Raw genomic sequence first — 21,553 nt, 5'->3', positions numbered from 1 at the left:
AATTAGTACAACCAATTCTTAGAACGTTGTTGAGTAGAGACTTGATTGAACCATTTTGAAAAGTTTAAGAATGAGATTGAAGCTCTATGGTTTTAGATTAGTTAATTTGTATTGTCTTTGTCATTTTATCTCTAGGCTTTTGTATTGGATTCATTTTAGATTAGCATGTTTTGCACCAAGAAAAACATTGTTGTTAGTAGAGAGAAGGCTATTTGAAAACAACAATAATATTTGGATGTGTTGTAGCGTTCAACTTGTCGTTGTTAGAGTGTTTTGAGTTCTCAATCCAACCAACAACTGTTCAATCATGCTGTGCATATATACATATATAGCTTTGTTTCAACTCCAAGCTTTCTTTTAGTTGTTTAAACCAACCACATTTAACTTTGTGGCAATTTGACACATATCAACATCAATTACATTAAAAAGAAAAAGCACTCTTAGTTTTGTTTTTGAAGTTAGGAGAGAAAAAGGGAAGTGTATAAATGGAGGATTAAAAGAAGCTGCTAGACATATCAAAGCCTAGGAATTTATAGAAATGGAGAAGTTGATGATGATGAAGAGAGGTGTGTTTGTTATGATGATTGAATTTAACTAAATTATCAAACTTTTCCTTGCTTTAGTTTTGCTAACTATTACTTGAGATAAATTAGTTGCTACACTACTGACTTTTCAATTATGTAGATTTAAGATTGCTTTCCATTGTTGATCATTGTACTTTATAGATTTGATGTTGTAGATTCTAGGCTTTTCTCAGATGTTCAATTTACTTTTTGCTCAATTTATGCTCACTCATTCATATGGATTTGTTTTTAAATTTTGAATTGTGCTCTTCGGATCTGTAGGAGAAGAATTGCAATATATGTGGTGTGAATATCACTGACAATGTTGTGGATGTCAATCAGCATCCTTTCAAGCGGAGCAATGTTTTTCAATGTAATTTTTTTTTACACAAATGATGATTACTGTAACTTGTTGATAGAAACTTCTAGCTTTCTTTGTTGGTGGAGTCAAGTTATAGTATATTTGTAAAAGATAAATACTATAAGTTTCATTTTGTGTATATTTGTAAAAGACAAATATTATAAATGTGAATATTAAATTTTTTATTGAATTTGTGTTTGTATTTCATAATTCACTAATTTATTTTGAATTTTCTTTAATTTAATCGAAAACGAATGTGAATATTTTAGGAAATAGAGACTTGATTGAAAAACATTATAGGAAAATATTTTAGGAAAAAAATAAAAATTACATAATTAAAATAAAAAGTTACATATTAAAAATATTTCCCGACGCAATACAAACATCGGAAATGGGGTTATTCCCAACGCATAACTGACGTTGGAAATGATGACATCGTGAATTCATTATTCCCGACGCATCAACAACATCGGAAGAAGGGTATTCCCAACGCCTTGTTGGTGACGCGTCGGGAAAAGGTCTACCGACGCATTTCTTCCGACGGTCTTCCCGACGCACGATTTTGTGTCGGAAATTGTTTTCTCGATGTATTTTCCACTATTCCCGACATTTTTGTGCGTCGAGAATAGTCCAATTTCTTGTAGTGAATTTAAGAAGCATAGCATTAAGAGCAATCATCACTACCTTTCGTTAACAATTGAACCACTTCCGTGAAACATTTAGCTAATGATTCGATCCTAAGATTCAATTGTACATGCAACATTTTGAATTGAATATTATATTTAATCTAATGTATATCTATGATTAATCGATGTAATAAAATTTAATATATAATAATATATTGAAAAGCAGTCAAAGACAAACATCCGTTGAAAATATTTTGCATTATAGCATAAGTCCATAAGTAAGCTTATCAATACCCCTAGAACTAGAATTTTTAACCACACATCATTACTACAAAAGTACCCTCATACATTAAGTAAAGAAAAGTAAAGAGAATAATGAAGAAAACCACGCTCGAATCTCTACTATTAAAGTCCGTCAATTTTTCATCTTTTTACTTTATTTATCTACCCGTAGGTTGAGATAGATTTGAATTGAAAAGAATAAAACGAGATGAAACTCTTTTCTTTTGGTATAACAATAGTGAATTATATTTGTATAAAAGTAATTGAAAAATATAACATACGTAGTTATTATGATACATCTATTAAAAGATTGTTTGTTGGTTGTCGTATAGCTTGATTGTATTGTAGTAGCAATTGAAAGTATAAGATTATAAATTGTAAGGATAAGAATGAATCAAAAACTCACAACCTAATGCTAAATTAGCAGGCTCTAGATGATGTGGCTTTTACATTTATTGGGCTTTCAACTTTCCATTCTTTTACAAATTGGACTAATTTAAAGTATATCAATCCATCAATATTTGAACAAAAACTACCTCTATATTTCTCCTCTAACCTTATACCATTTTGAGTTATACGATATTAAGGTCGTTAAACTAAGCCATTCTACTTTTTCAACCGCTATCTTTAATACATGTTCATTAAATTAAGCAACTTTTATATTTTCAATCTTTATATTTAATGCTATTTCGATTTAAAATTAAACCGTCTCCATCTTTCTAACCACCATGATTTTTAATGCATCTTCAATAAAAAAAGCGTCCATCTTTTCAACGTTATTCCAAATCCCAAAACTAGATGTAAAAGGATATCCTATGATTACCAAAAATTGAAACTGATTAAAGACGATTGAAGTTTACTTAGAGCTGCATCCATAGATAATGTTAATTGTATTTATTTAACAAAAAAATCCATTAAAAATGTTGATTATAATTATTTAACAACTATTTAAAATATTAATTAAATCAATAAATAATGGGTAACCATATATGGTTATTCTCCAACAACATTTTAAGTCAATAATCAATTTAGTAAACTTTTGTTTTTCTTTTGAGATGATCCATTTAAGTAACCTTGTCATTACTAAAATAAGAGATAAAATTCATTTTATTAAATTAAAAAAAAAAAAAAAAAAAAGAGAATAGACTTATTAAATTTTACATTGGTAAGAATTAAGATTCACAAAATAATTTTGTAATTTAAATAAACCAAATTTAAACTTATATTATCAATAATCTCCAAATTTGAAGTAAACCCAAATATTATCCTTAATTAAAACAAAAGCAAGCTTGAAATTAAATAAAGTTGTACCCAAAGTAAAATTCATGAACAAGTTGTATGTGTATAGAATAAACAAATATTTTCCTTTTCATCTTTTGGCCTCATTTTTCTTCCTAAAAGATTCTTTTGGATCTTCCTTTGTCCTTAGGGAGAGAGAAGAAAAAAAAAAGGTTTTTAATTGAAATTTTGTCAAATAATTAGTTTCAAAATAAATCATATGGTGACAGTGTAATAAAATATTTAAGACAAGACATCAATAACATGTTAAATCCATTAAAAAAGACAATTTGATCCCTTGTCGTTTTAATCATCGTTTACATGTCGATATTTTTATCAATATTATCTCGTGTTTACATGTCGATATTTTTATCAATATTATCTCGTATATTTATAAAGTTTATATCAAGGTAAAAAAAATCTATAATTTTTCGTTTATTTAACTCATTTTGATAAATGCAAAAGGTTTATTAATCAATTTAATTAAATACATTTTTTGTTGGTTTGTTTTTAAAAAGTTTTCGCAACCACATATTTTCGTAAAGTTGAAATTATATTGATAGTTTATCATCATTAATATTTTAAACTTTGTTTTATTAACATCTTTTAGAATGATGATATAAAATTAAAAATTTTGCAATCTATTGCATACTTTTAAAATGTCATAGATTTGATCATTCATGATTAAACTTGTATTTTAATTACTTAAAAAAAAAAACCTCTTTTTAACTTTGAAATTTTGAATTTAATTTTCAGTTAAGTTTTAAGCTTATTTACATCTTTGGTATATAGTTTTTGATATTTTCGTACTTCTTACTAACTAATATTTGGTAAACTTTTAAAAAATTTAAAATAATTATCAAAGTAAAAATTAATTTAAAATATAACAACTTCAACCGATCAATAAAACCTTAACTCGACTTATATCCGGGTGTATAATAAAAGAATCAAACCTCTATTTTGAAGAGTAGGGTTTGAATGAAAGTATTCTAAAAATTATAATATTATTGTTCACGAGGGGAGAGCAAGAGCCACGAATGCCACGACTACCTTTTACCCTCATCTCTCCTTCAATCAAATTGACAAACGTTTCCAAAACACCATATCACGAGCCACTACAAAACAAAAACCACTTCAACTATTTTCCTCCTTCCTTTTTCTTTTCTTTTAATCCAAAAACACTTTTTCTTTTTACTCAGAAACCCCACAATTTCTTTTCATTCACAGCCTTTCCCACCAACCAAAAGAAAAATGCCTCAATTTCTTCTTCTTCTTCTTCTTCTTCTTCTTCTTCTTCTTCTTTTGCCATCCATTGCCTTTCTTCCTTCTCATGCTCTCAACATTGGTGTCCAAGCCCTTGATGCCTCCATCACTATGGTTCTTCTCCTAATTTCATCCTCATCTTCTTCCTCTCTATTTCCTTTAATTTCATCTTCTCTACCTTCTTAATTGGTTTGATTTCTTCATATTGTAGAGTAAAGATTGCAGTAGAAAATGTGAGTCTGAGTTTTGTTCAGGTTAGTTATTTAAGAATCAGCTGTTGTTTGGAATTACTCTTTTTAACGGCGCACTTAAAGAAGTCAATCCAAACCCGATCTCTAACGCATGATTTATGTTCGATTTTAGTTCGAGTTTGTATCTTATTGTTGTTTGTTTGTGTGTGTGTTTTGTAGTGCCTCCACTGTTGAGATATGGGAAATATTGCGGGCTGTTGTATAGTGGGTGCCCCGGGGAACGCCCCTGTGATGGCTTGGATGCTTGTTGTATGAAGCATGATGCTTGTGTTGTTGCCAAGAACGGTTAGTACATATACTTCTCATCTATTTCCACCCAATTCTTCTTCTTTCCCACAATGTGTTAGGCCTAGAATCCTCAAATCTTTGGTCTTAGAGATTGAAACTACATATTTGATAAAGTTGATGTCTACATCAAATGGAGTAGGAAGAATTTAAAGTTACTGTTACACTCGAACATCAGTTGATTGTTGATGATATTGGTGTGTTTTAGGATTAAATTTCTATGTTACTTTTTCTAAATACACGAAGTCAATAGATAAATAAGTCTTGGAGAAATTAAGCTAATGGCACAATTAAAATGGAATTGACAGTTTTTTGGTGAAATTAAAACAATACTAAAGCTAGTTTTTTCAATGGTTAATTAATATATTTATGATTGGTCCTATTGTCTAAAACTCCCTTTTATTAAATTTAATGAATTTATGAAGATTTTGTAGTTTTTTTTGTTAGAAAAAATTGAATTTAGAACCCAATTTGATGAAATTATTTTAAATTGTTACGTTGTACAAGTTTATAATCAAAATTGATATCTTTTATGTGTCAATTTGTTTGTTACTCTGATTTAGTTCATATCTCTTTAAAATTGTTGGTATAATTTTGATGTGACATGTTTGTTGAATAAACTTTGGTGTGATTAGTGTGATCATATAGAAAGTCGGATAGATAGTTAATGAATATGCCACATTCAAGGCATGTTTATTAATCAATGAGAAGTAGAGTTTTTATGTAGAAGTATGTATAGTATTTGTTGTCGTTCCGAAACAAATTACTAATTTGATTCTTTATTTGATGTTTTTGTGTATTGTTTAGTCCAATCAATGTATAATTTTGAAGGAGTTAGGGTATGTGATGAGAGATGGCTAAATTTGTCTCTTTGTTTTGAGAGAACCAAAAAGGGTCACATGTAAAGGTGGCTATTGAGATCCATTTAAAAGCTTAATGTGTTGTGGTTTTAATAAATTAAGTTTATTTTATTAAAAAGAAAACATGAAATTAATTCAAGGCTCTTTAATTTTTCATTTTCAATATATATTGTTTAATGTGCAATAGAATTAGGTGGGAGACCAAATTAAAGTAGAGAAATTGTTCTCATTGGAATGTGAGGAATTACTACAAACCTCAAATTTTGGACTTTGAACCTTTTCCAATAAAAGAAAAATAATAATTAAAAAATGTTCTAAAAAAACTTTAGAAATATTTATTTTTTTGTTATCCAACTTTCCCTTTTATTTGATTTTAGTTTGAACTCTTATAACTTGTTAACCTTTAAGAGTTAACTAATCCAATTTTTTTTTTCTTTTATATAATACTAAGTCCAATTCAAAAATAAATAATAAAGAGAACGATTAGGTGCAACTTAGGTTGCACGTAATATCCTATACTTTCATCCTCCTTGCATGCTTATAAAAATATATAACTTTCATTTTTCATTTCCTTTAAGATGTGTCCCATATAGCACGTTGTTCGTTATTGGGGTTGCTTTCTCCGCACTCAAGGTTTTTCTTTTTATTATTAAAACAATTAGTTAGCCAACCCTACCTACATATACTACGCTTTCCGATTATTATTTCTTTTAGAGTTCAACACACAACACATGTTGTAAGAGATTTGAACCATCGATCTATTAGTAAAAACCTTACATCTTTAGCACATGAAGAAATTGAAAACGATTGTGGAATTAAAAATGAACCATAAAATTAGGAAACAATAAGAATTCACTTAAAATTCCAAAATGAGAGTTAAAAACTATGGTTCACTATAATGAAATCTACTATGTAAAACAATTGTAGCAATATCATTCACGGAATAGTTCTCTTGTTAATCCCAATTACAAAAGCACTATCTCGAAGCGTTAAAGTCACTCGTACATTTTTTTCTTCACTCTCAATAAGAGTATATGTGTCTGGAGTCCATTAATTAATTGGACATTCTAACATAATACAAACAATATTTTATGGTCAAAGATATATATATATGTTTTAACCAAATGAAGTTACGAGTGTGTACGTGTTTTTGTTATAATTTTAGATGACTATCTAAGCCAAGAATGCAGCCAAAGCTTCTTGAATTGCATGGAGAATTTCAAGAGATCAAGATCAAGACCTTTCAAAGGAAACAAATGCCAAGTTGATGAAGTCATTGATGTCATCTCCTTTGTCATGGAAGCTGCTCTTATTGCAGGCAAAGTTTTTCACAAACCCTAGCTACCCCCTGCCCTACCTATTTATTTACAAATACCCAATTTGAATCTTTAATCTTTTCATTTTCCTTTTATTACATATTGTTGTTTGGCATAAAACACATACACCAATTTCTCTCCCTCTTATATGAAATTTTTATCTTTTTATATATATTCACTATTTTAGGACATATTTTGAAGTGTTTTTTTCCATGACGGACGGTTGAATCTAATGTTTTTAGGGAGAGGAAAGTCATCACGTTTAATATTAGTGTTGAGCTAAATTTATTTTTAAATGTTTTGAAGTGATTTAAATGCAATTACTATCGTAAAAAGTATTTATTTATAAATTATTTTGATGTTTGGTTTATCAAATTCAAAATTGATTTTAAGACATTTTAAAATATAATAAAAATATTGAAACTATTTACAAAAATATACCAAACATATTTTCTTTTCTTTTTTTTTCTATCAACATATAATTCTTCTTCATAGTTTGAAAAAAAACACTTTTTAGTGATTAATGTTTGTTTTCATGGTAATTGGAGAACATTGCATTTTAAATAATAAGCAAAACAAATTATTAATAGAGAAAGAAATGTCATATATTTTTTAATATAATGAAAATGTGAATATAAATTTAATACAGAATTTCTAATTGTGTTTCAAATGTTTGGTTTTATTTTATAAACTTTACATCTAAAGTTGTGCATTAAATCTAGAAGGCATGTGCAACAAAGTTATACCTTATCTACAAATAGGATTAACAATAATGAATTAATTAGAAAAGACAAGAAATTATCAAAATATATAAACTTTTTTTTTTCTCTTAATTTTCTATAACAAGTATTTTTACCACGTGCAAGGCACGGGTTTTTTCAAAATATTGAACATATTAAAGAAAAAAAAACTCATGTAGCTAACATATTATTTTCTGACTTATTTCGATTTTATTGTATAAATATTCGAACTCGTCGTTATTGTTGGATGTGATTCAATAAATATTTATAGAGATTTTTATATGTTTATATTCTATTATATATAAATATATAAATATATTATTAATAAATAAATTTCAATGGTAAAATTATAATTAAGACGTCAATTTCTAAAAATTTTGAAATACTCAAAGAAATAAACACAACAAATTGAAGGAAGCAAGAGAAGAAATACAACAATTTGTTCATTTGCTTTAGCACTTGGTGTGAATTAATAAACCTTTTACTCTCTTCCACACTTCGTTTTCTTTTATCGGACATACGCAAAAAGAAACACGAAGATTTTGCTAAAATTCTTGTGAGATCTTGTTAAAATTGGTAAGTCGCCATATTTTATCGCTCCCACGGTTGTCAATTCATTTATTCGCGGTCATTGTCAATTTGTTATACATGTTAGTGATTGCTATAATGAATTGTTCAAAATCTCTTCACCATCCATCTCTCTTCTACAACTACTTATTTGTATATTTGAAGAATTTGTGATTACAATATTTTGTATTTACAAAGTCTATGTACAATTTGAATATGAATCCGTTTTTACATATTATTTCATTTAACCTAATATGCTGATTATAAATTTTCGATTATAATCAATTTAGAAGTCAATAAGTTTACTGTCGAGAGATTAAAAATGTACTCTAATATAACAATTAAATTCAAAATATTACGTAAGAAAAATGTAAATACGTGAACATATCCATATTTTGAACAAAATAATACAAATTGACAAGAAACAATTATACTTTAATCAATTAATAATAAAATAATAGATTAGAATCTCTAGTGGCCATCATTATGAAATATTCTTCTCCACCACCACAACATCTTACTCTTCTTCATGTGCTTATTTCTCCATGAAAGTCTTCATGAAAATTTGACATTATTCTAAACGACAATCACAAAACAAAACAACAATCGTTGTTATAATCCACTCTGATTTCCAAAGATTTAAGGATTCAATCCATCTGTTTCATTTCAATTTTCATCTGCTACCGATTTAAGGATTCAATCCACCTTCTTCTGATTTCACCGTCATTCTTTTACACCCCCAACTTCTTCCAACTTTCATCCCAACCTCCCCATCTTCTGTTTCACTCAATTCCCCTTGATTAGAATGATTCCAGATACTCTTACTCCGGCTAATGACTCCGACGGTATCCGTAAGTTCTTCAATTTTCGATTTTATTTGGTTAGTTGCTCTTTTGATTTATTAGAATCTTACCGGTGATTGGAAATTTGGTTTCGATTTGTAGACGATGGGCTTCGAGAGCATCTACTTGTGGTGAATGAGGAAATTGAAAATAGAGGGGTGGATGATCATGTGAAGATTCGGATACGTAATTTGACTAATCAGATTCTCAGAGGAATCAGTGTGGATATACCTAAAGGGAAGATCGTTGGAATTATAGGGCCAAGCGGCGGTGGCAAATCAACGACCCTTAGAGCTCTTAATCGGCTGTGGGAGCCGCCGGCGGGTTCCGTGTTTTTGGACGGCCAAGATATTGTCAATCTCGACGTTCTTGGTCTTCGCCGGAAAGTCGGGATGCTCTTCCAAATTCCTGTTCTCTTTGAAGGTGCTACACCGTTTTCTCTTGTTTCTTTGCGCCTAGGGTTTCGTTTTTTCCAATCGGAAATTTTGGGAAATTCATAGAAAATTGAAACGTCTTGATGTTAGTTATGAGGGATTGACTTTAGGCAAAAAGTTCAATTAATCTGGAAGAAAAACATAGCATTTAAATTCATCAGAACTTTGATTTTGAAGAACAGTGATGAATTTTACTTATTAAATGCTTCAAAGACATTATGTTTCGAGGTTGATACTGGCAAAAATTCAAGAACAAAACTGTGGCTGTTGAATTCAAATGCTTTGTTGGTTACTTTTCAAAACAAACCTTCCATGTTTTCTCCTTCTTCAGGTACTGTTGCTGACAATATAAGATATGGACCTCAGTTGAGGGGAAAGAAGCTGAGTGATGATGAAGTTCATAAGTTACTCAGTCTAGCAGATCTTGACTCGTCCTTCTTTAGCAAGATCGGCTCCGAACTATCCGTTGGGCAAGCTCAACGTGTTGCGCTTGCTCGAACCTTAGCCAATACACCTGAGGTATTTTACTCGCATCCATTACATTCTCTTACATTTTGCAAGTGATTCAGTGAAAATGTTAATGAATGATAGCTTAAGTAGATACAAAATCCGGGTAGTCGAGCAGGAGAATATACAATTGGAATGGCATTTGTGTTTGTTTGATTGTTTAGGGATGTAGTTTAGCAATGGATGTGTTAGAATTGATGATGGGATCTCTGCTCTGGTGAAGGTATTGTTGCTAGATGAACCAACAAGCGCATTGGATCCTATCTCGACCGAGAACATCGAAGATGTATTGGTGAAGCTGAAGACGAAATGGGGATTAACAATCGTAATGGTTTCACATAGCATCAAACAAATCCAGAGAATTGCAGACATAGTTTGCCTACTCGTGAATGGGGAGATTGTCGAAATTCTACCACCGAACAAACTCTCGGAAGCAAAGCACCCGATGGCTCTCAAGTTCCTTGAACTCAGCTCTTGAAAACAACGTGCATTGTTGTTGTTATGTCCTCTACTCCTGAATGTTTGTTGCCTCTAACAAGTCTGGAAAAATAAGCAACTGTTGTATTCTATTAGTGCAAGGTGTGATAACTGTTATCTAGATGGAAGTCAGATTGAGCATCGGGATGAAGAAAGGGAAGAGGAGTGTTAAGAGTGAAAATTTGTAGGAAGGAATGGCGTTGGCAAAGTGAACCAATAGGGGCGGGGACCGATCCAATGGTCTGCTCTGATGCACGCAGGCTCCCAACATCAGTCACGTGCTAGGTTACCTCCCGGACCCACATTCACTCCTGCCACGTCACGATCCTCCCTTCTACAGTAATTTTCTTTTCTTCTTTTTTTAATTTACGAAAATGTTTAATAAATTAAAAAAAAAATTATAATGTTAAAGTAAACAGCTTTTATGTTTGTTTGGATTTGTTTTGTTTTTGCATGATCTCTCCAAATTATATCCATCCCCAAATCCGAATCTTTCTTAATCCTAAATAAGAAATAAATAATAAAATTATTTATTTATTTTTTAGTCTAAACATAAAACAAAAGACAATAATTAAAATTTAAAATTCCTATTTGCTCCCTCACCAGTCACTCCCCATTCTCCTTCTAACTCATTCCTCTGTTTGATTCAGACATGGGCACCCTTCCCAATTCCTTCTCCCTCTTCTCTCTATTTTTCCTCTTCATCGCCGTCTCTCCGGCAGCTCCCACCACCGACCTCCGATCTCTAAACCTTATCCTAACCCACCATCTTAAGGAAACTGTTTTTCTTGCTTCTTCTTCTTCTTCTTCTTCTTCTTCTTCTTCTTCTTCTTCTTCTTCTCCCCCACCACCGCCGTTTATTCCCTCTGCTCCACCTCCCGAGGAGAAGCCGGTCTACTCTCCATTCCGGCCGAGCATGGCGGTGGTGGTGGGTGTTCTAACCACCACTTTTTCTATTACTTTCCTACTACTTTTATACGCCAAGCACTGCAAGCGTGGGAATGGGGCGGTGGTGGTCGGTTACTCGATGCGTCCCAATACGACGATGGGTGTTCCGAGCTTCTCGACGAGGAAGAACTCTGGCATCGACCAGACTGTTATCGAATCGTTACCGATTTTCCGATTTGGGTCGTTGAGTGGACAGAAGGAAGGCCTGGAATGCGCCGTTTGTTTGAACAGATTCGAGCCGACGGAGGTTCTGAGACTTCTTCCGAAATGCAAACACGCTTTCCATGTCGAATGTGTCGATACTTGGCTCGATGCTCACTCGACTTGCCCTCTCTGTCGCTACAGAGTCGACCCAGAGGACGTGTTATTAGTGGAAGACGTCAATATATTTCTCCATAACCAACCACCTCCACCGCCGCCGCCACCACCACCACGGGAATCGAATTCCAAGGATGTAGTGTTGAACTTAGAACAGGGGAGAAGAAGCGGCAAGGCTGGATCCGGGAGAGTCTCCGGTAGACACTCGTCAGTCGGCGAGAAGAGAACAGGGGAGTCCAGTTACCGTGATCCAGCATTGTTGAGACGGTCACTCGACAGCAAGAGAACCGAAACGGTGTCTGTTGGGTGCTTCGATAGGCACCGTAAAGACGGGTCACTTTTGCCGGAGGAGAAATCAAATCAAAATCAGAATCAGAACAGATTGGAGCACAGGATCATAGTGTCGCCAAGGATGCCGGTGGTGGAGAGATGGAGCGATGTCCAAGGTTCGGATCTGTTGTATCTACGGTCAGAAATGATAATATCCGACAGCCGGAGATATTCAGTAGCTTCATTACCAGTAGAATTAAAGAGACAGCGACGGATGGGGATGATGGGGAAGCATGCCGGAAAAGGGACCGGATGATGATGATGGCAGATGGTGTAATAAATAACAGTGTCAGATTCAGAAATCACGGATGAACGGACATAACTCAAAGCTCCCACAAGGTTCTAGAACAGAGCAACCCAAAAAGAAAAAGAAAAATAAAAATAAAAAAACAGACCGACCCATTGACCATTACAACTTTTCTGAATCAACCCACCATTGATATTCTCCATTAAGAGGAGAAAAGGACAGGTTAACGACGGCGGTGGCGGCGGCGGAGGGAAGGGGACAGGGACAAAAAGAGAACAGTAGAAGGGAGGAGAAATAGAGGGGGAAATTTTGATTGATATGTTAAAAAGATAGAAATAATTTAGAGTTTTTTATTTTTTTGGTAGGGAAAATAGTGTAGGAATAACGAACCTAAGGTTTGTTTTTGTTTACAAAACCATCTTGTCCTAACTCAGCTTTTGGTCTCTATGATGTGCTCTGTGTGATGCCATTGCTTTTCCTTTGTATTCATTCATCTAGTTTCTTTACTTTTTCTTTTTAACTACTTTTTTTTTTATTATTATTTTTGGAGGCTAAATTTACCCCCAAAAAACAAACCAAAACAAAAATCTGCAGTCTTTCAAATAACTTTCTATCATTATCTTTGATTTTGAACCATCATACTGAATGCCATTGTCACACCGTGTTAAATTTCAAATTCGAAGGTTAGGAAATGTATAAATGTAACGTTTAGAAGATAGTGAAAATTAGGAAACAAAAAAACGTGCCAAAAGAAAAAAAACTGAGTATTATGTGTCTTAATCAAAAAGTTTATTGCATTTGCAGATTAGAATTATGGTTTAGTTATATATATAAATATATAAAGAAAAATATATTATTAGGCAACAAACCAAGAACAGCAACCCAATTAACCAATCAACCATACCCTAATGCTATTGAGAAAATCGTCTTTTTAGATGAAAGAACCACTTTGAGAGGATGTCGAACTACTAATGCGTGGGCATATATTTGTTCTCCTCCATAAGTATATGACAAAAGAAAACAATAGTACTACAATGTGTTTTTAAAATATCAGTTTGGAAAAACAACCATTCAAAATACCTTTTTAGGATATTTTAAACTGATTTTATCAAAATAATTTAAAAACCATAGAGTTTTTAAAAAACATAGGTTAATCGTCCTACTCAACCTTGATCAACAAAATGTTCCCGACTCATTCACTTTGCACCACCACCAAGCCCTCCTAGACAACACATTAGCTTTACAAAATGTCGGCGCTCCACCTCCATGAAAAAAGATTTACAGCCTCCTACAATCATTCTTCAAAGCACAAATGCTTCAAAAGCCTCGCTTTTTTGATCGAGTCGTATATGCATTTAGCTTCGCTCCTTCTCCTTAGAGTCGAGCCTCACTGTCGAGAAGATGAAATTCAATCGAGCACTTGAGGGCAACTATGTCTTCACACCTTTTCTAAAGCACTTATTGTTTCTTAAGTTCCACAAGCTACACAAAATTGATCAATTTGCAATCCAACTCTTCACACGAATACATTGATCTAAGATGATCCTGTTAATCCAAAGGGGATTAGTTTACCTTTCCAACAACAAACAAACCTACAATAATAAATAAGGAGAAACATCCCAAATTTTCCAATTTAAAACTCACAATCCCACACAATATAAATATGTAGATTCAAGGTGCGATTTGCAAAATAAACCTAAGGAGTTAGAGGAGATTCCTTTTTGCCTATAAATCACATATGCTGGGAATGGTATCACTTAGAATTTTCAAGCAGCCTTACCAAGAACTCTTTTAAACATTTCTCTGTTTGCAATTTTGTTGCTAACTTATTTTGTATTGATCATCTTATTCTCTCTCCCCATCACATTTTCCACATTTTCTTTTTCTAGCTTGAGATTTGTGGTTGAATTTTTCTTACTTTATTTTAGGGTAAAAAAGAAAAAGTACTTCTCAATCACATTGAATTTTGTAGGGCTTTGATTTGCAATTTACATGGTGGGGGAAATAAGCAGTTCCAAGTGTTTTTAATAACATTCAAGGAAGGTCCATGTGAGGGCCATGGATGGGGATGGTGAAAACATAGAAACAACAATGAAGAGATGGAGATCGTGACACAACACAACCACGATTAAAAAAGCAACACAGGTAAAAATTAAAATGTCATTCGGAGGCAATTGCAAAAAGGGAAATTGGAAAAGAAAAGTGGTTAAATAATATGTTAGAACCAAGATTTGAAATGTCGATACTGATCTACGATGAAGGTGTTAAGACACTACCTCGTCCCTTTTCTTTTACTTTCCAAAACCAGATTACAGCACAAAAATCAAGTATTAAGACACTTCAAAGATTAATGACAATATCCTCTCCAAGACTTGACAGAACAAAATTAGCTGGTGAAACAAAACACACACAAAATGTAACAACAAGGACACAGACGAAAAACAAGAACTCCCTCAATCCTTCCTCCCCTTCCTCTCCAACCTAAGGCTATTTAAGCACCAAAAATAAAACGGTAACCTGGTGTCACCCCTCCCCTTTCTGGAGGTGGCTGCTCCTGCCCTCTCTGCACCAAAAACATTCGTACCCCTCTCTGCCCTCCTGTTCCCTTTTTATTGCCCACGACTAACTAACTGTGGGTCCCACTTTCTGGTCCCCCTCCTCCTTGCTTTCTTCCCCTTCAACACGTGTTACCTCGGGGCTGGTCTCATGGCCATGATCCTTCTTGCCACTTGTCTCTCTTTCATTGGCTTCATGTTTCTTCTTATTTTTCCTATGGTATGTAAATAGGATTGGTGGCCTAGCATCACTCTCCTCTTCCAAATCCACCTTGTCCTCAAGGTGAAAATCTGGAAACTGATATTTCATGTCAGTGCAGCTTTCCCATGTTGCCTCGTGTGGGGGCAATCCCTTCCAACTGATCAGGGCTTCCCACTCCTTCGTTGCTGGATTCTTGCGATAGCTATATACCTCTTCCGGTCGTGTAATCCATTCATGGTTTGCATTCATATACGGATTCAGTGGTTGTACAGTCTCTCCCCTTCCGACAGCTTTCTTCAATTGTGATACATGGAACACGGGGTGAATAGCAGCAGCTGTGGGGAGTTCCAGTTTATATGCTACCTTTCCGATCCTTTCTAAGACTCGATAAGGCCCGAAATACTTTGGTGATAGCTTTTCATTTCTTTTCTTTCTGAGGGAGGTCTGCCTGTAAGGCCGCAGTTTGAGGAATACCAGATCCCCTTCCTGGAACTCTACTTCTCGTCTCTTATTATCGGCGTGTTTCTTCATCCTTTCTTGGGCTAGTTTCAAGTGCTCCTTCAGGGCTCCCAATGTTATATCTCTGTCTTTCAGCTGCTGGTCTAGTGTTGAATTAGGTGTCTCCATATCCCCATAGTAAATCAAGGGAGAAGGTAGGCGTCCATACACAGCTTGAAAAGGAGTAATTCCAATGGAACTATGATAGGTTGTATTATACCAATATTCTGCCCAATGTAACCATTGGCTCCACTCGTTCGGTTTTTCCCCACAAAAACACCTCAGATATGTTTCAATGCTCTTATTCACCACCTCGGTCTGACCATCTGATTGGGGGTGATAGGAAGAGCTCCGGTTCAGCTTAGTTCCCGCCAAGCGGAAGAGTTCCTTCCAGAAATGGCTTAAGAAAACCTTATCCCTGTCAGACACTATCGATCTTGGATATCCGTGAAGCCTGACCACCTCCTTAACAAATGTTTCAGCCACCATCTTGGCCGAAAACGGATGCTTAAGCAACAGAAAATGCCCATATTTACTCAGCCTATCGACCACCACGAATATCACATCCCATCCCTTGGATTTTGGCAGTCCTTCTATGAAATCCATGGATATATCACTCCATATTGCGTATGGAATCTCTAAGGGCATCAGTAACCCTGCTGGAGATAAAGCCGATGACTTATTACGCTGGCAGATTGCACATTCTTCACAGTACCGCATGATGTCCTTCTTCATTCCCTTCCAGTAGATCTCTCCAGTCAACCGTTTATAGGTTCTTAAGAATCCTGAGTGCCCTCCGAACACAGAGTCATGGTATGTGTGTAGTATCGTAGGTAGCAATGTAGACTTGCTTGGAATCACCAACCGGCCTTTAAATTTCAACACCCCTTGATGTAGGGTGTAATGGGGTATCTCCATCCCTTCTTGGATTAGTCGGGTGATTTCTTGCAGCGCGGGGTCAAGTCTTGTTTCGTCCTTAATAATTTCCACGTCTATCATCGGGGGAGCTGTAATTTGATTCAGGTGTACTGCTGGAGATACCCTGGATAACGCGTCGGCTGCTTTATTTTCCAGCCCTGGTTGGTAAACCACTTCAAACGAGTACCCTAGGAGCTTTGCTACCCACTTCTGATATTGAGGCTGCACAACCCGTTGTTCCAATAAAAACTTCAGCGACCTTTGGTCTGTTTTCACTGTGAATTTCCTCCCTAGTAAGTAAGGTCTCCATCTTTGGACCGCAAGAACTACAGCAAGTAATTCTCTTTCGTATATTGGTCGTGCTCTGTCTCGCATACTTAGGGTCTTACTGAAATAAGCCACTGGCTTCCGGCATTGAGTCAGCACAGCCCCCACTCCCACTCCCGAAGCATCTGATTCAATTTCGAAAGGTAGGTTGAAATCTGGCATGGCGAGCACAGGGAGAGTCATCATGGCCTTTTTCAGCTTGCTAAAAGCGCCCTCGGCTTCCGCATCCCATTTGAACGCTCCCTTCTTAAGTAGCTGGGTGAGTGGTGCTGCTATGGCTCCATAGTTCTTAACAAATCGCCTGTAATAGCCAGTCAGGCCAAGGAAGCCTCTAACTTCCCTCACATTGGATGGAGTTGGCCAGTCACTCACCGCCCTTATCTTTTCTGGATCTGCTTCCAAGCCTTGTTCCGAGATGAAGTGTCCCAAGTAACTAATCCGTGGTTTGGCGAAACTGCACTTCTCCATATTCACATATAACTCTCTGTCTTGTAGTAGCCCTAACACCACTTCTAAGTGCTGAACATGTTCGTCCATCCCTCGGCTGTAGATTAGGATATCATCAAAAAATACCAGCACAAACCTTCTTAAGTATGGCTTGAACACTTGGTTCATCAGCGCCTGGAATGTAGAGGGGGCATTCGTCAATCCGAACGGCATTACCAAGAACTCATAGTGCCCTTCGTGAGTTCTGAACGCGGTCTTCTCGATATCTTCAGGGCACATCCTAATTTGGTGATACCCGGCTTTGAGGTCTAACTTGGAGAATACGCTAGCCCCCTTCAGTTCGTCAAATAATTCTTCTATCACTGGTATGGGGAACTTGTCCGATATCGTGACATTGTTCAGCGCTCGATAATCTACGCAGAACCTCCAACTCCCGTCTTTCTTCCTCACTAACAGTACAGGGCTGGAGTATGGACTCTTACTCGGCCGTATGATCCCTGAAGATAGCATCTCATCCACCAATCTCTCCATTTCTTCCTTCTGATGATGCGCGTATCGATATGGCCGTACGTTCACTGGGTCAGTCCCACTCTTCAGGTATATGTGGTGTTCAATGCTGCGCTGGGGTGGGAGGGTCGCGGGCCATTCAAACACGCGGGCAAATTGCTTGAGCAGGGTCGCTATTGGCTCCGCGATGACCTTCCCCTGCTCCTGATTCTGTTCTTCTTCCAACTTCCCGCATTCTAATGTCCTGCATTCAACTAGGAATCCCTGATCGTCAACTCCCCACGCTTTCACTAGATTCTTCAGACTTACCCTCGTTTTGATCAAACTTGGATCCCCTCGTATCACAACCTTCCTCCCCTGGTGATGAAAAGTAAGCACTAACCTCTTCCAGTCGACTTCGGTCACCCCAAGCGAATGAAGCCACTGCATTCCTAGGATCATGTCAACTCCCCCCAACTGCAGTGGTAGGAAGCTATCGGTCACCTTCCAGCCATCCAATTGCACTTCAACACTTCGACACATCCCCTTACCTTTGACTGCTGTTCCTGAGCCCAGGATTACTCCATAGTTTGGGGTCTCCTGCAATGTCAATCCTAACCTGGTTACCAAGTCCTCTGCGATGAAGTTGTGGGTCGCCCCACAATCAATCAGAATCACCACTTCTTCTTCTCCCACCTTTCCTTTTACTTTCATGGTTCCCGGATTGTTCAGTCCCACCACTGAGTTGATCGACAGTTCAATGTTTATATTCTCCACGTTCTGCACTTCTACTGGTTTCATCTCAGTTTCGGCATCAAAAAACTCTTCCTCCCCAATCTCCAGTTCCTCCCCTCCTTCTTTGACTACCAGCATTCGCAGCTCCTTATGCTCCTTTGTCTTGCACCGATGCCCTGCGAAATACTTCTCCCCACAGCGAAAACATAACCCCTTTTCCCTTCGAGCTTGGAACTCGGCGTCAGATAATCGTTTTGTCGGCCCTTCCCTACGGTTGTCTCCCGTACCCACCTCTCTCAGTGTTATCGTTCTCATTGGCCAATTTCCACTGACCGTTCCCTCCTTCGTGGCTGCTGCGATGGGGCTTCTAGCCTGCTGTTGTTTATGGCCGGTTTTGCTGTCATAGGCGCTGACCAGCCCGCATTCCCTTCGGACCAGCTCTCTGTTTTCTATCTTCAAGGCCAACTTCATCATTTGGGCCAGCCCAATGGGCTCCAGGGTTTCTACCTCCGACTTCAACCATGGATTTAACCCATTCATGAATGTCTCCTCTAGCACCACCGTAGGCAGGGAAGCCACCGGTGCCAGTAGTTTATCGAAACGGTTCCGGTACTCCTCGACAGTGGACTCCTGCTTGATCGTTAAGAATCGACCCACCAATGTACCTTCCCTGGTCGCGCGGAACCTCACCAGCATTTTAAGTTTCAAGTCATCCCAACCGGTGAAAGCTTCCCTCTCTTCTTGTGATCGGTACCAGTCCAACGCCGGCCCATCGAAACTGATCACTGCCACGGTAAGTTTTTCTGAATCCGTCAAGTTATGTATCTTGAAGTATCGGTCTGCTCGGAACAGCCACGAGTCAGGGTCGGTCCCGTCGAAGACTGGCATTTCAACTTTCTTAAATTTGCTCTGATCCACTGATCGCTCCTCCTCTGTTTTTACTTCTAACTTCGGTTCTTCGGCAGTCGCTGGATATATTGCTTCGGCCATGGTGACCTTGCTCGTGGACCCTTCTTCGGTCCTTCGTCCAGGAGAATCATCCTTAACGATTCCCTCAATATACTTCAGTATCACTTGCTGCTGCTGCGCCTGCTTATCGATTTGAGAGTTCATTTCCGCGATGCTTTTGGCTAGTAATGCTATGTTCTCCTCGATCATCGGCAGCCTTTTCATTTCCATCTCAACCGTCTCCAACCGTTCATCTGTTGCCTTCGTCATTGACATGATCTGCCCAGGTATGATGCTCTGATACCACAAATGTTAAGACACTACCTCGTCCCTTTTCTTTTACTTTCCAAAACCAGATTACAGCACAAAAATCAAGTATTAAGACACTTCAAAGATTAATGACAATATCCTCTCCAAGACTTGACAGAACAAAATTAGCTGGTGAAACAAAACACACACAAAATGTAACAACAAGGACACAGACGAAAAACAAGAACTCCCTCAATCCTTCCTCCCCTTCCTCTCCAACCTAAGGCTATTTAAGCACCAAAAATAAAACGGTAACCTGGTGTCACCCCTCCCCTTTCTGGAGGTGGCTGCTCCTGCCCTCTCTGCACCAAAAACATTCGTACCCCTCTCTGCCCTCCTGTTCCCTTTTTATTGCCCACGACTAACTAACTGTGGGTCCCACTTTCTGGTCCCCCTCCTCCTTGCTTTCTTCCCCTTCAACACGTGTTACCTCGGGGCTGGTCTCATGGCCATGATCCTTCTTGCCACTTGTCTCTCTTTCATTGGCTTCATGTTTCTTCTTATTTTTCCTATGGTATGTAAATAGGATTGGTGGCCTAGCAGAAGGTTGTTTAAGGCAGGTTCAGTTAAGTTCAAACTCATAGGATATCCTGAAGAGGTCTAGAATGATGCGTGTTCTAAAAAGAGAAAAGTTAATGCATTAAGGTTTGGACCGGCTAGTTAAATCTGTATATATCAATGGAAAAATTACTAAGTTGGGTTTGATCTTGCTCTTTGCAACATTTAGCATAAAAAACAATCCTAGCACCGTCGACATTACACAGTTGAAAAGTGTGTGCAGAGGAAGAACTTGTACATAATCTCATTTAATGACTCTCAAAAGGAGATTAGTAAGTTTAGTTTCTAGATGACAGTGCTATCTTACTTCTTGCATGCTTAACTAAACTATGCTCTTTATATACACTTATACATTATAGTATGATAGATTCGACATCGCACTAATGTGAGAATCTCTTATGCATGTTAGTTTGTAAGTCATACCAAACTAAAGAAGCAAATCAAAGGTCAAGTTCTTGAGGGGTTCATGATGACAACCGACCAAAATGAGATACAAGCACGGAAATATAAGGGTCTCAATTTTATAGAAATATCAATGTAGATGAAAATTAAGATAGTGACAAATATAACAATTAGATTCAAAATAATTAAGTCTATACAAAATTGTATATACATAAGAGTTTACCAATGATAGAAGTTTACCGATAAATAGACTTTGCTATATTTTGATTTTTTTTTAAAAGTGTTAGTTATACACTTTATTATCTCTAAAATTGTTATCTACAGTGATTATCTGAAAATAAATATAAAATAGAAAATTAGTTCTAATACATTTTTTTTATCACATAGTTTGATTTTAAAATATTCTTCTTGTAAATTTTTGGCTAAAGATTGAGGTGTTAATGAGTTAGAGGTATTGTAAAAGTATTTAAAGATACAAAATTGAGTTATTTGACTCAACAAGTTTGCTGAGTTTCTTTCTTTAAGAAAAAAATGAACTTAGCTGAAATCATCTTTTACTTTAAAGGTCAATCCCAACCGTGACTATTTTTATAACAAAACAAATAAAATTGTGTATCAATTAGACTAAAAGTACCAAAATTAAAAGTCAAAATCGAAAGAAATATATGATTCC

General features: G+C 36.2%; 3 protein-coding genes across 3 annotated transcripts; all 3 read left to right on the top strand.

The window, feature by feature from the left end:
- The first annotated feature begins 4,209 nt into the window (after positions 1-4,209).
- Positions 4,210-7,276, top strand: LOC103494216 (phospholipase A2-alpha). The gene is made up of 4 exons (XM_008455311.3): positions 4,210-4,487; positions 4,585-4,627; positions 4,784-4,909; positions 6,935-7,276. The coding sequence occupies exons 1-4, from the start codon at positions 4,362-4,364 to the stop codon at positions 7,108-7,110; spliced, it is 471 nt and encodes a 156-aa protein (XP_008453533.1). The 5' UTR covers positions 4,210-4,361; the 3' UTR covers positions 7,111-7,276.
- Positions 7,277-8,839: 1,563 nt separating this feature from the next.
- LOC103494219 (ABC transporter I family member 17) lies at positions 8,840-11,089 on the top strand. Its single transcript, XM_008455315.3, has 4 exons — positions 8,840-9,243; positions 9,337-9,657; positions 10,000-10,187; positions 10,399-11,089. Exons 1-4 carry the CDS (start codon positions 9,198-9,200, stop codon positions 10,651-10,653), a joined length of 810 nt encoding a protein of 269 aa, XP_008453537.1. The 5' UTR covers positions 8,840-9,197; the 3' UTR covers positions 10,654-11,089.
- On the top strand, positions 10,842-13,015 carry LOC127143757 (RING-H2 finger protein ATL43). The gene is made up of 2 exons (XM_008455313.3): positions 10,842-10,991; positions 11,303-13,015. The coding sequence occupies exon 2, from the start codon at positions 11,305-11,307 to the stop codon at positions 12,502-12,504; it is 1,200 nt and encodes a 399-aa protein (XP_008453535.1). The 5' UTR covers positions 10,842-10,991; positions 11,303-11,304; the 3' UTR covers positions 12,505-13,015.
- Positions 13,016-21,553: the final 8,538 nt, after the last annotated feature.

The sequence above is a fragment of the Cucumis melo genome, chromosome 2 (assembly GCF_025177605.1).
Source record: "Cucumis melo cultivar AY chromosome 2, USDA_Cmelo_AY_1.0, whole genome shotgun sequence".
Classification (NCBI taxonomy): domain Eukaryota; kingdom Viridiplantae; phylum Streptophyta; class Magnoliopsida; order Cucurbitales; family Cucurbitaceae; genus Cucumis; species Cucumis melo.
This window is presented reverse-complemented; position numbering and strand designations above follow the sequence as displayed.

Bases quoted from the DNA above. Each gene is read 5' to 3' on its own strand.
- LOC103494216 (XM_008455311.3), top strand. From the start codon at position 4,362: ATGCCTCAATTTCTTCTTCTTCTTCTTCTTCTTCTTCTTCTTCTTCTT. The intron at 4,488-4,584 runs GTTCTTCTCCTA...TTCATATTGTAG, and splicing joins TTGATGCCTCCATCACTATG to AGTAAAGATTGCAGTAGAAA. The intron at 4,910-6,934 runs GTTAGTACATAT...TTATAATTTTAG, and splicing joins TTGTGTTGTTGCCAAGAACG to ATGACTATCTAAGCCAAGAA.
- LOC103494219 (XM_008455315.3), top strand. From the start codon at position 9,198: ATGATTCCAGATACTCTTACTCCGGCTAATGACTCCGACGGTATCC. The intron at 9,244-9,336 runs GTAAGTTCTTCA...TTCGATTTGTAG, and splicing joins TAATGACTCCGACGGTATCC to ACGATGGGCTTCGAGAGCAT. The intron at 9,658-9,999 runs GTGCTACACCGT...CTCCTTCTTCAG, and splicing joins AATTCCTGTTCTCTTTGAAG to GTACTGTTGCTGACAATATA.
- LOC127143757 (XM_008455313.3), top strand. From the start codon at position 11,305: ATGGGCACCCTTCCCAATTCCTTCTCCCTCTTCTCTCTATTTTTCCTC.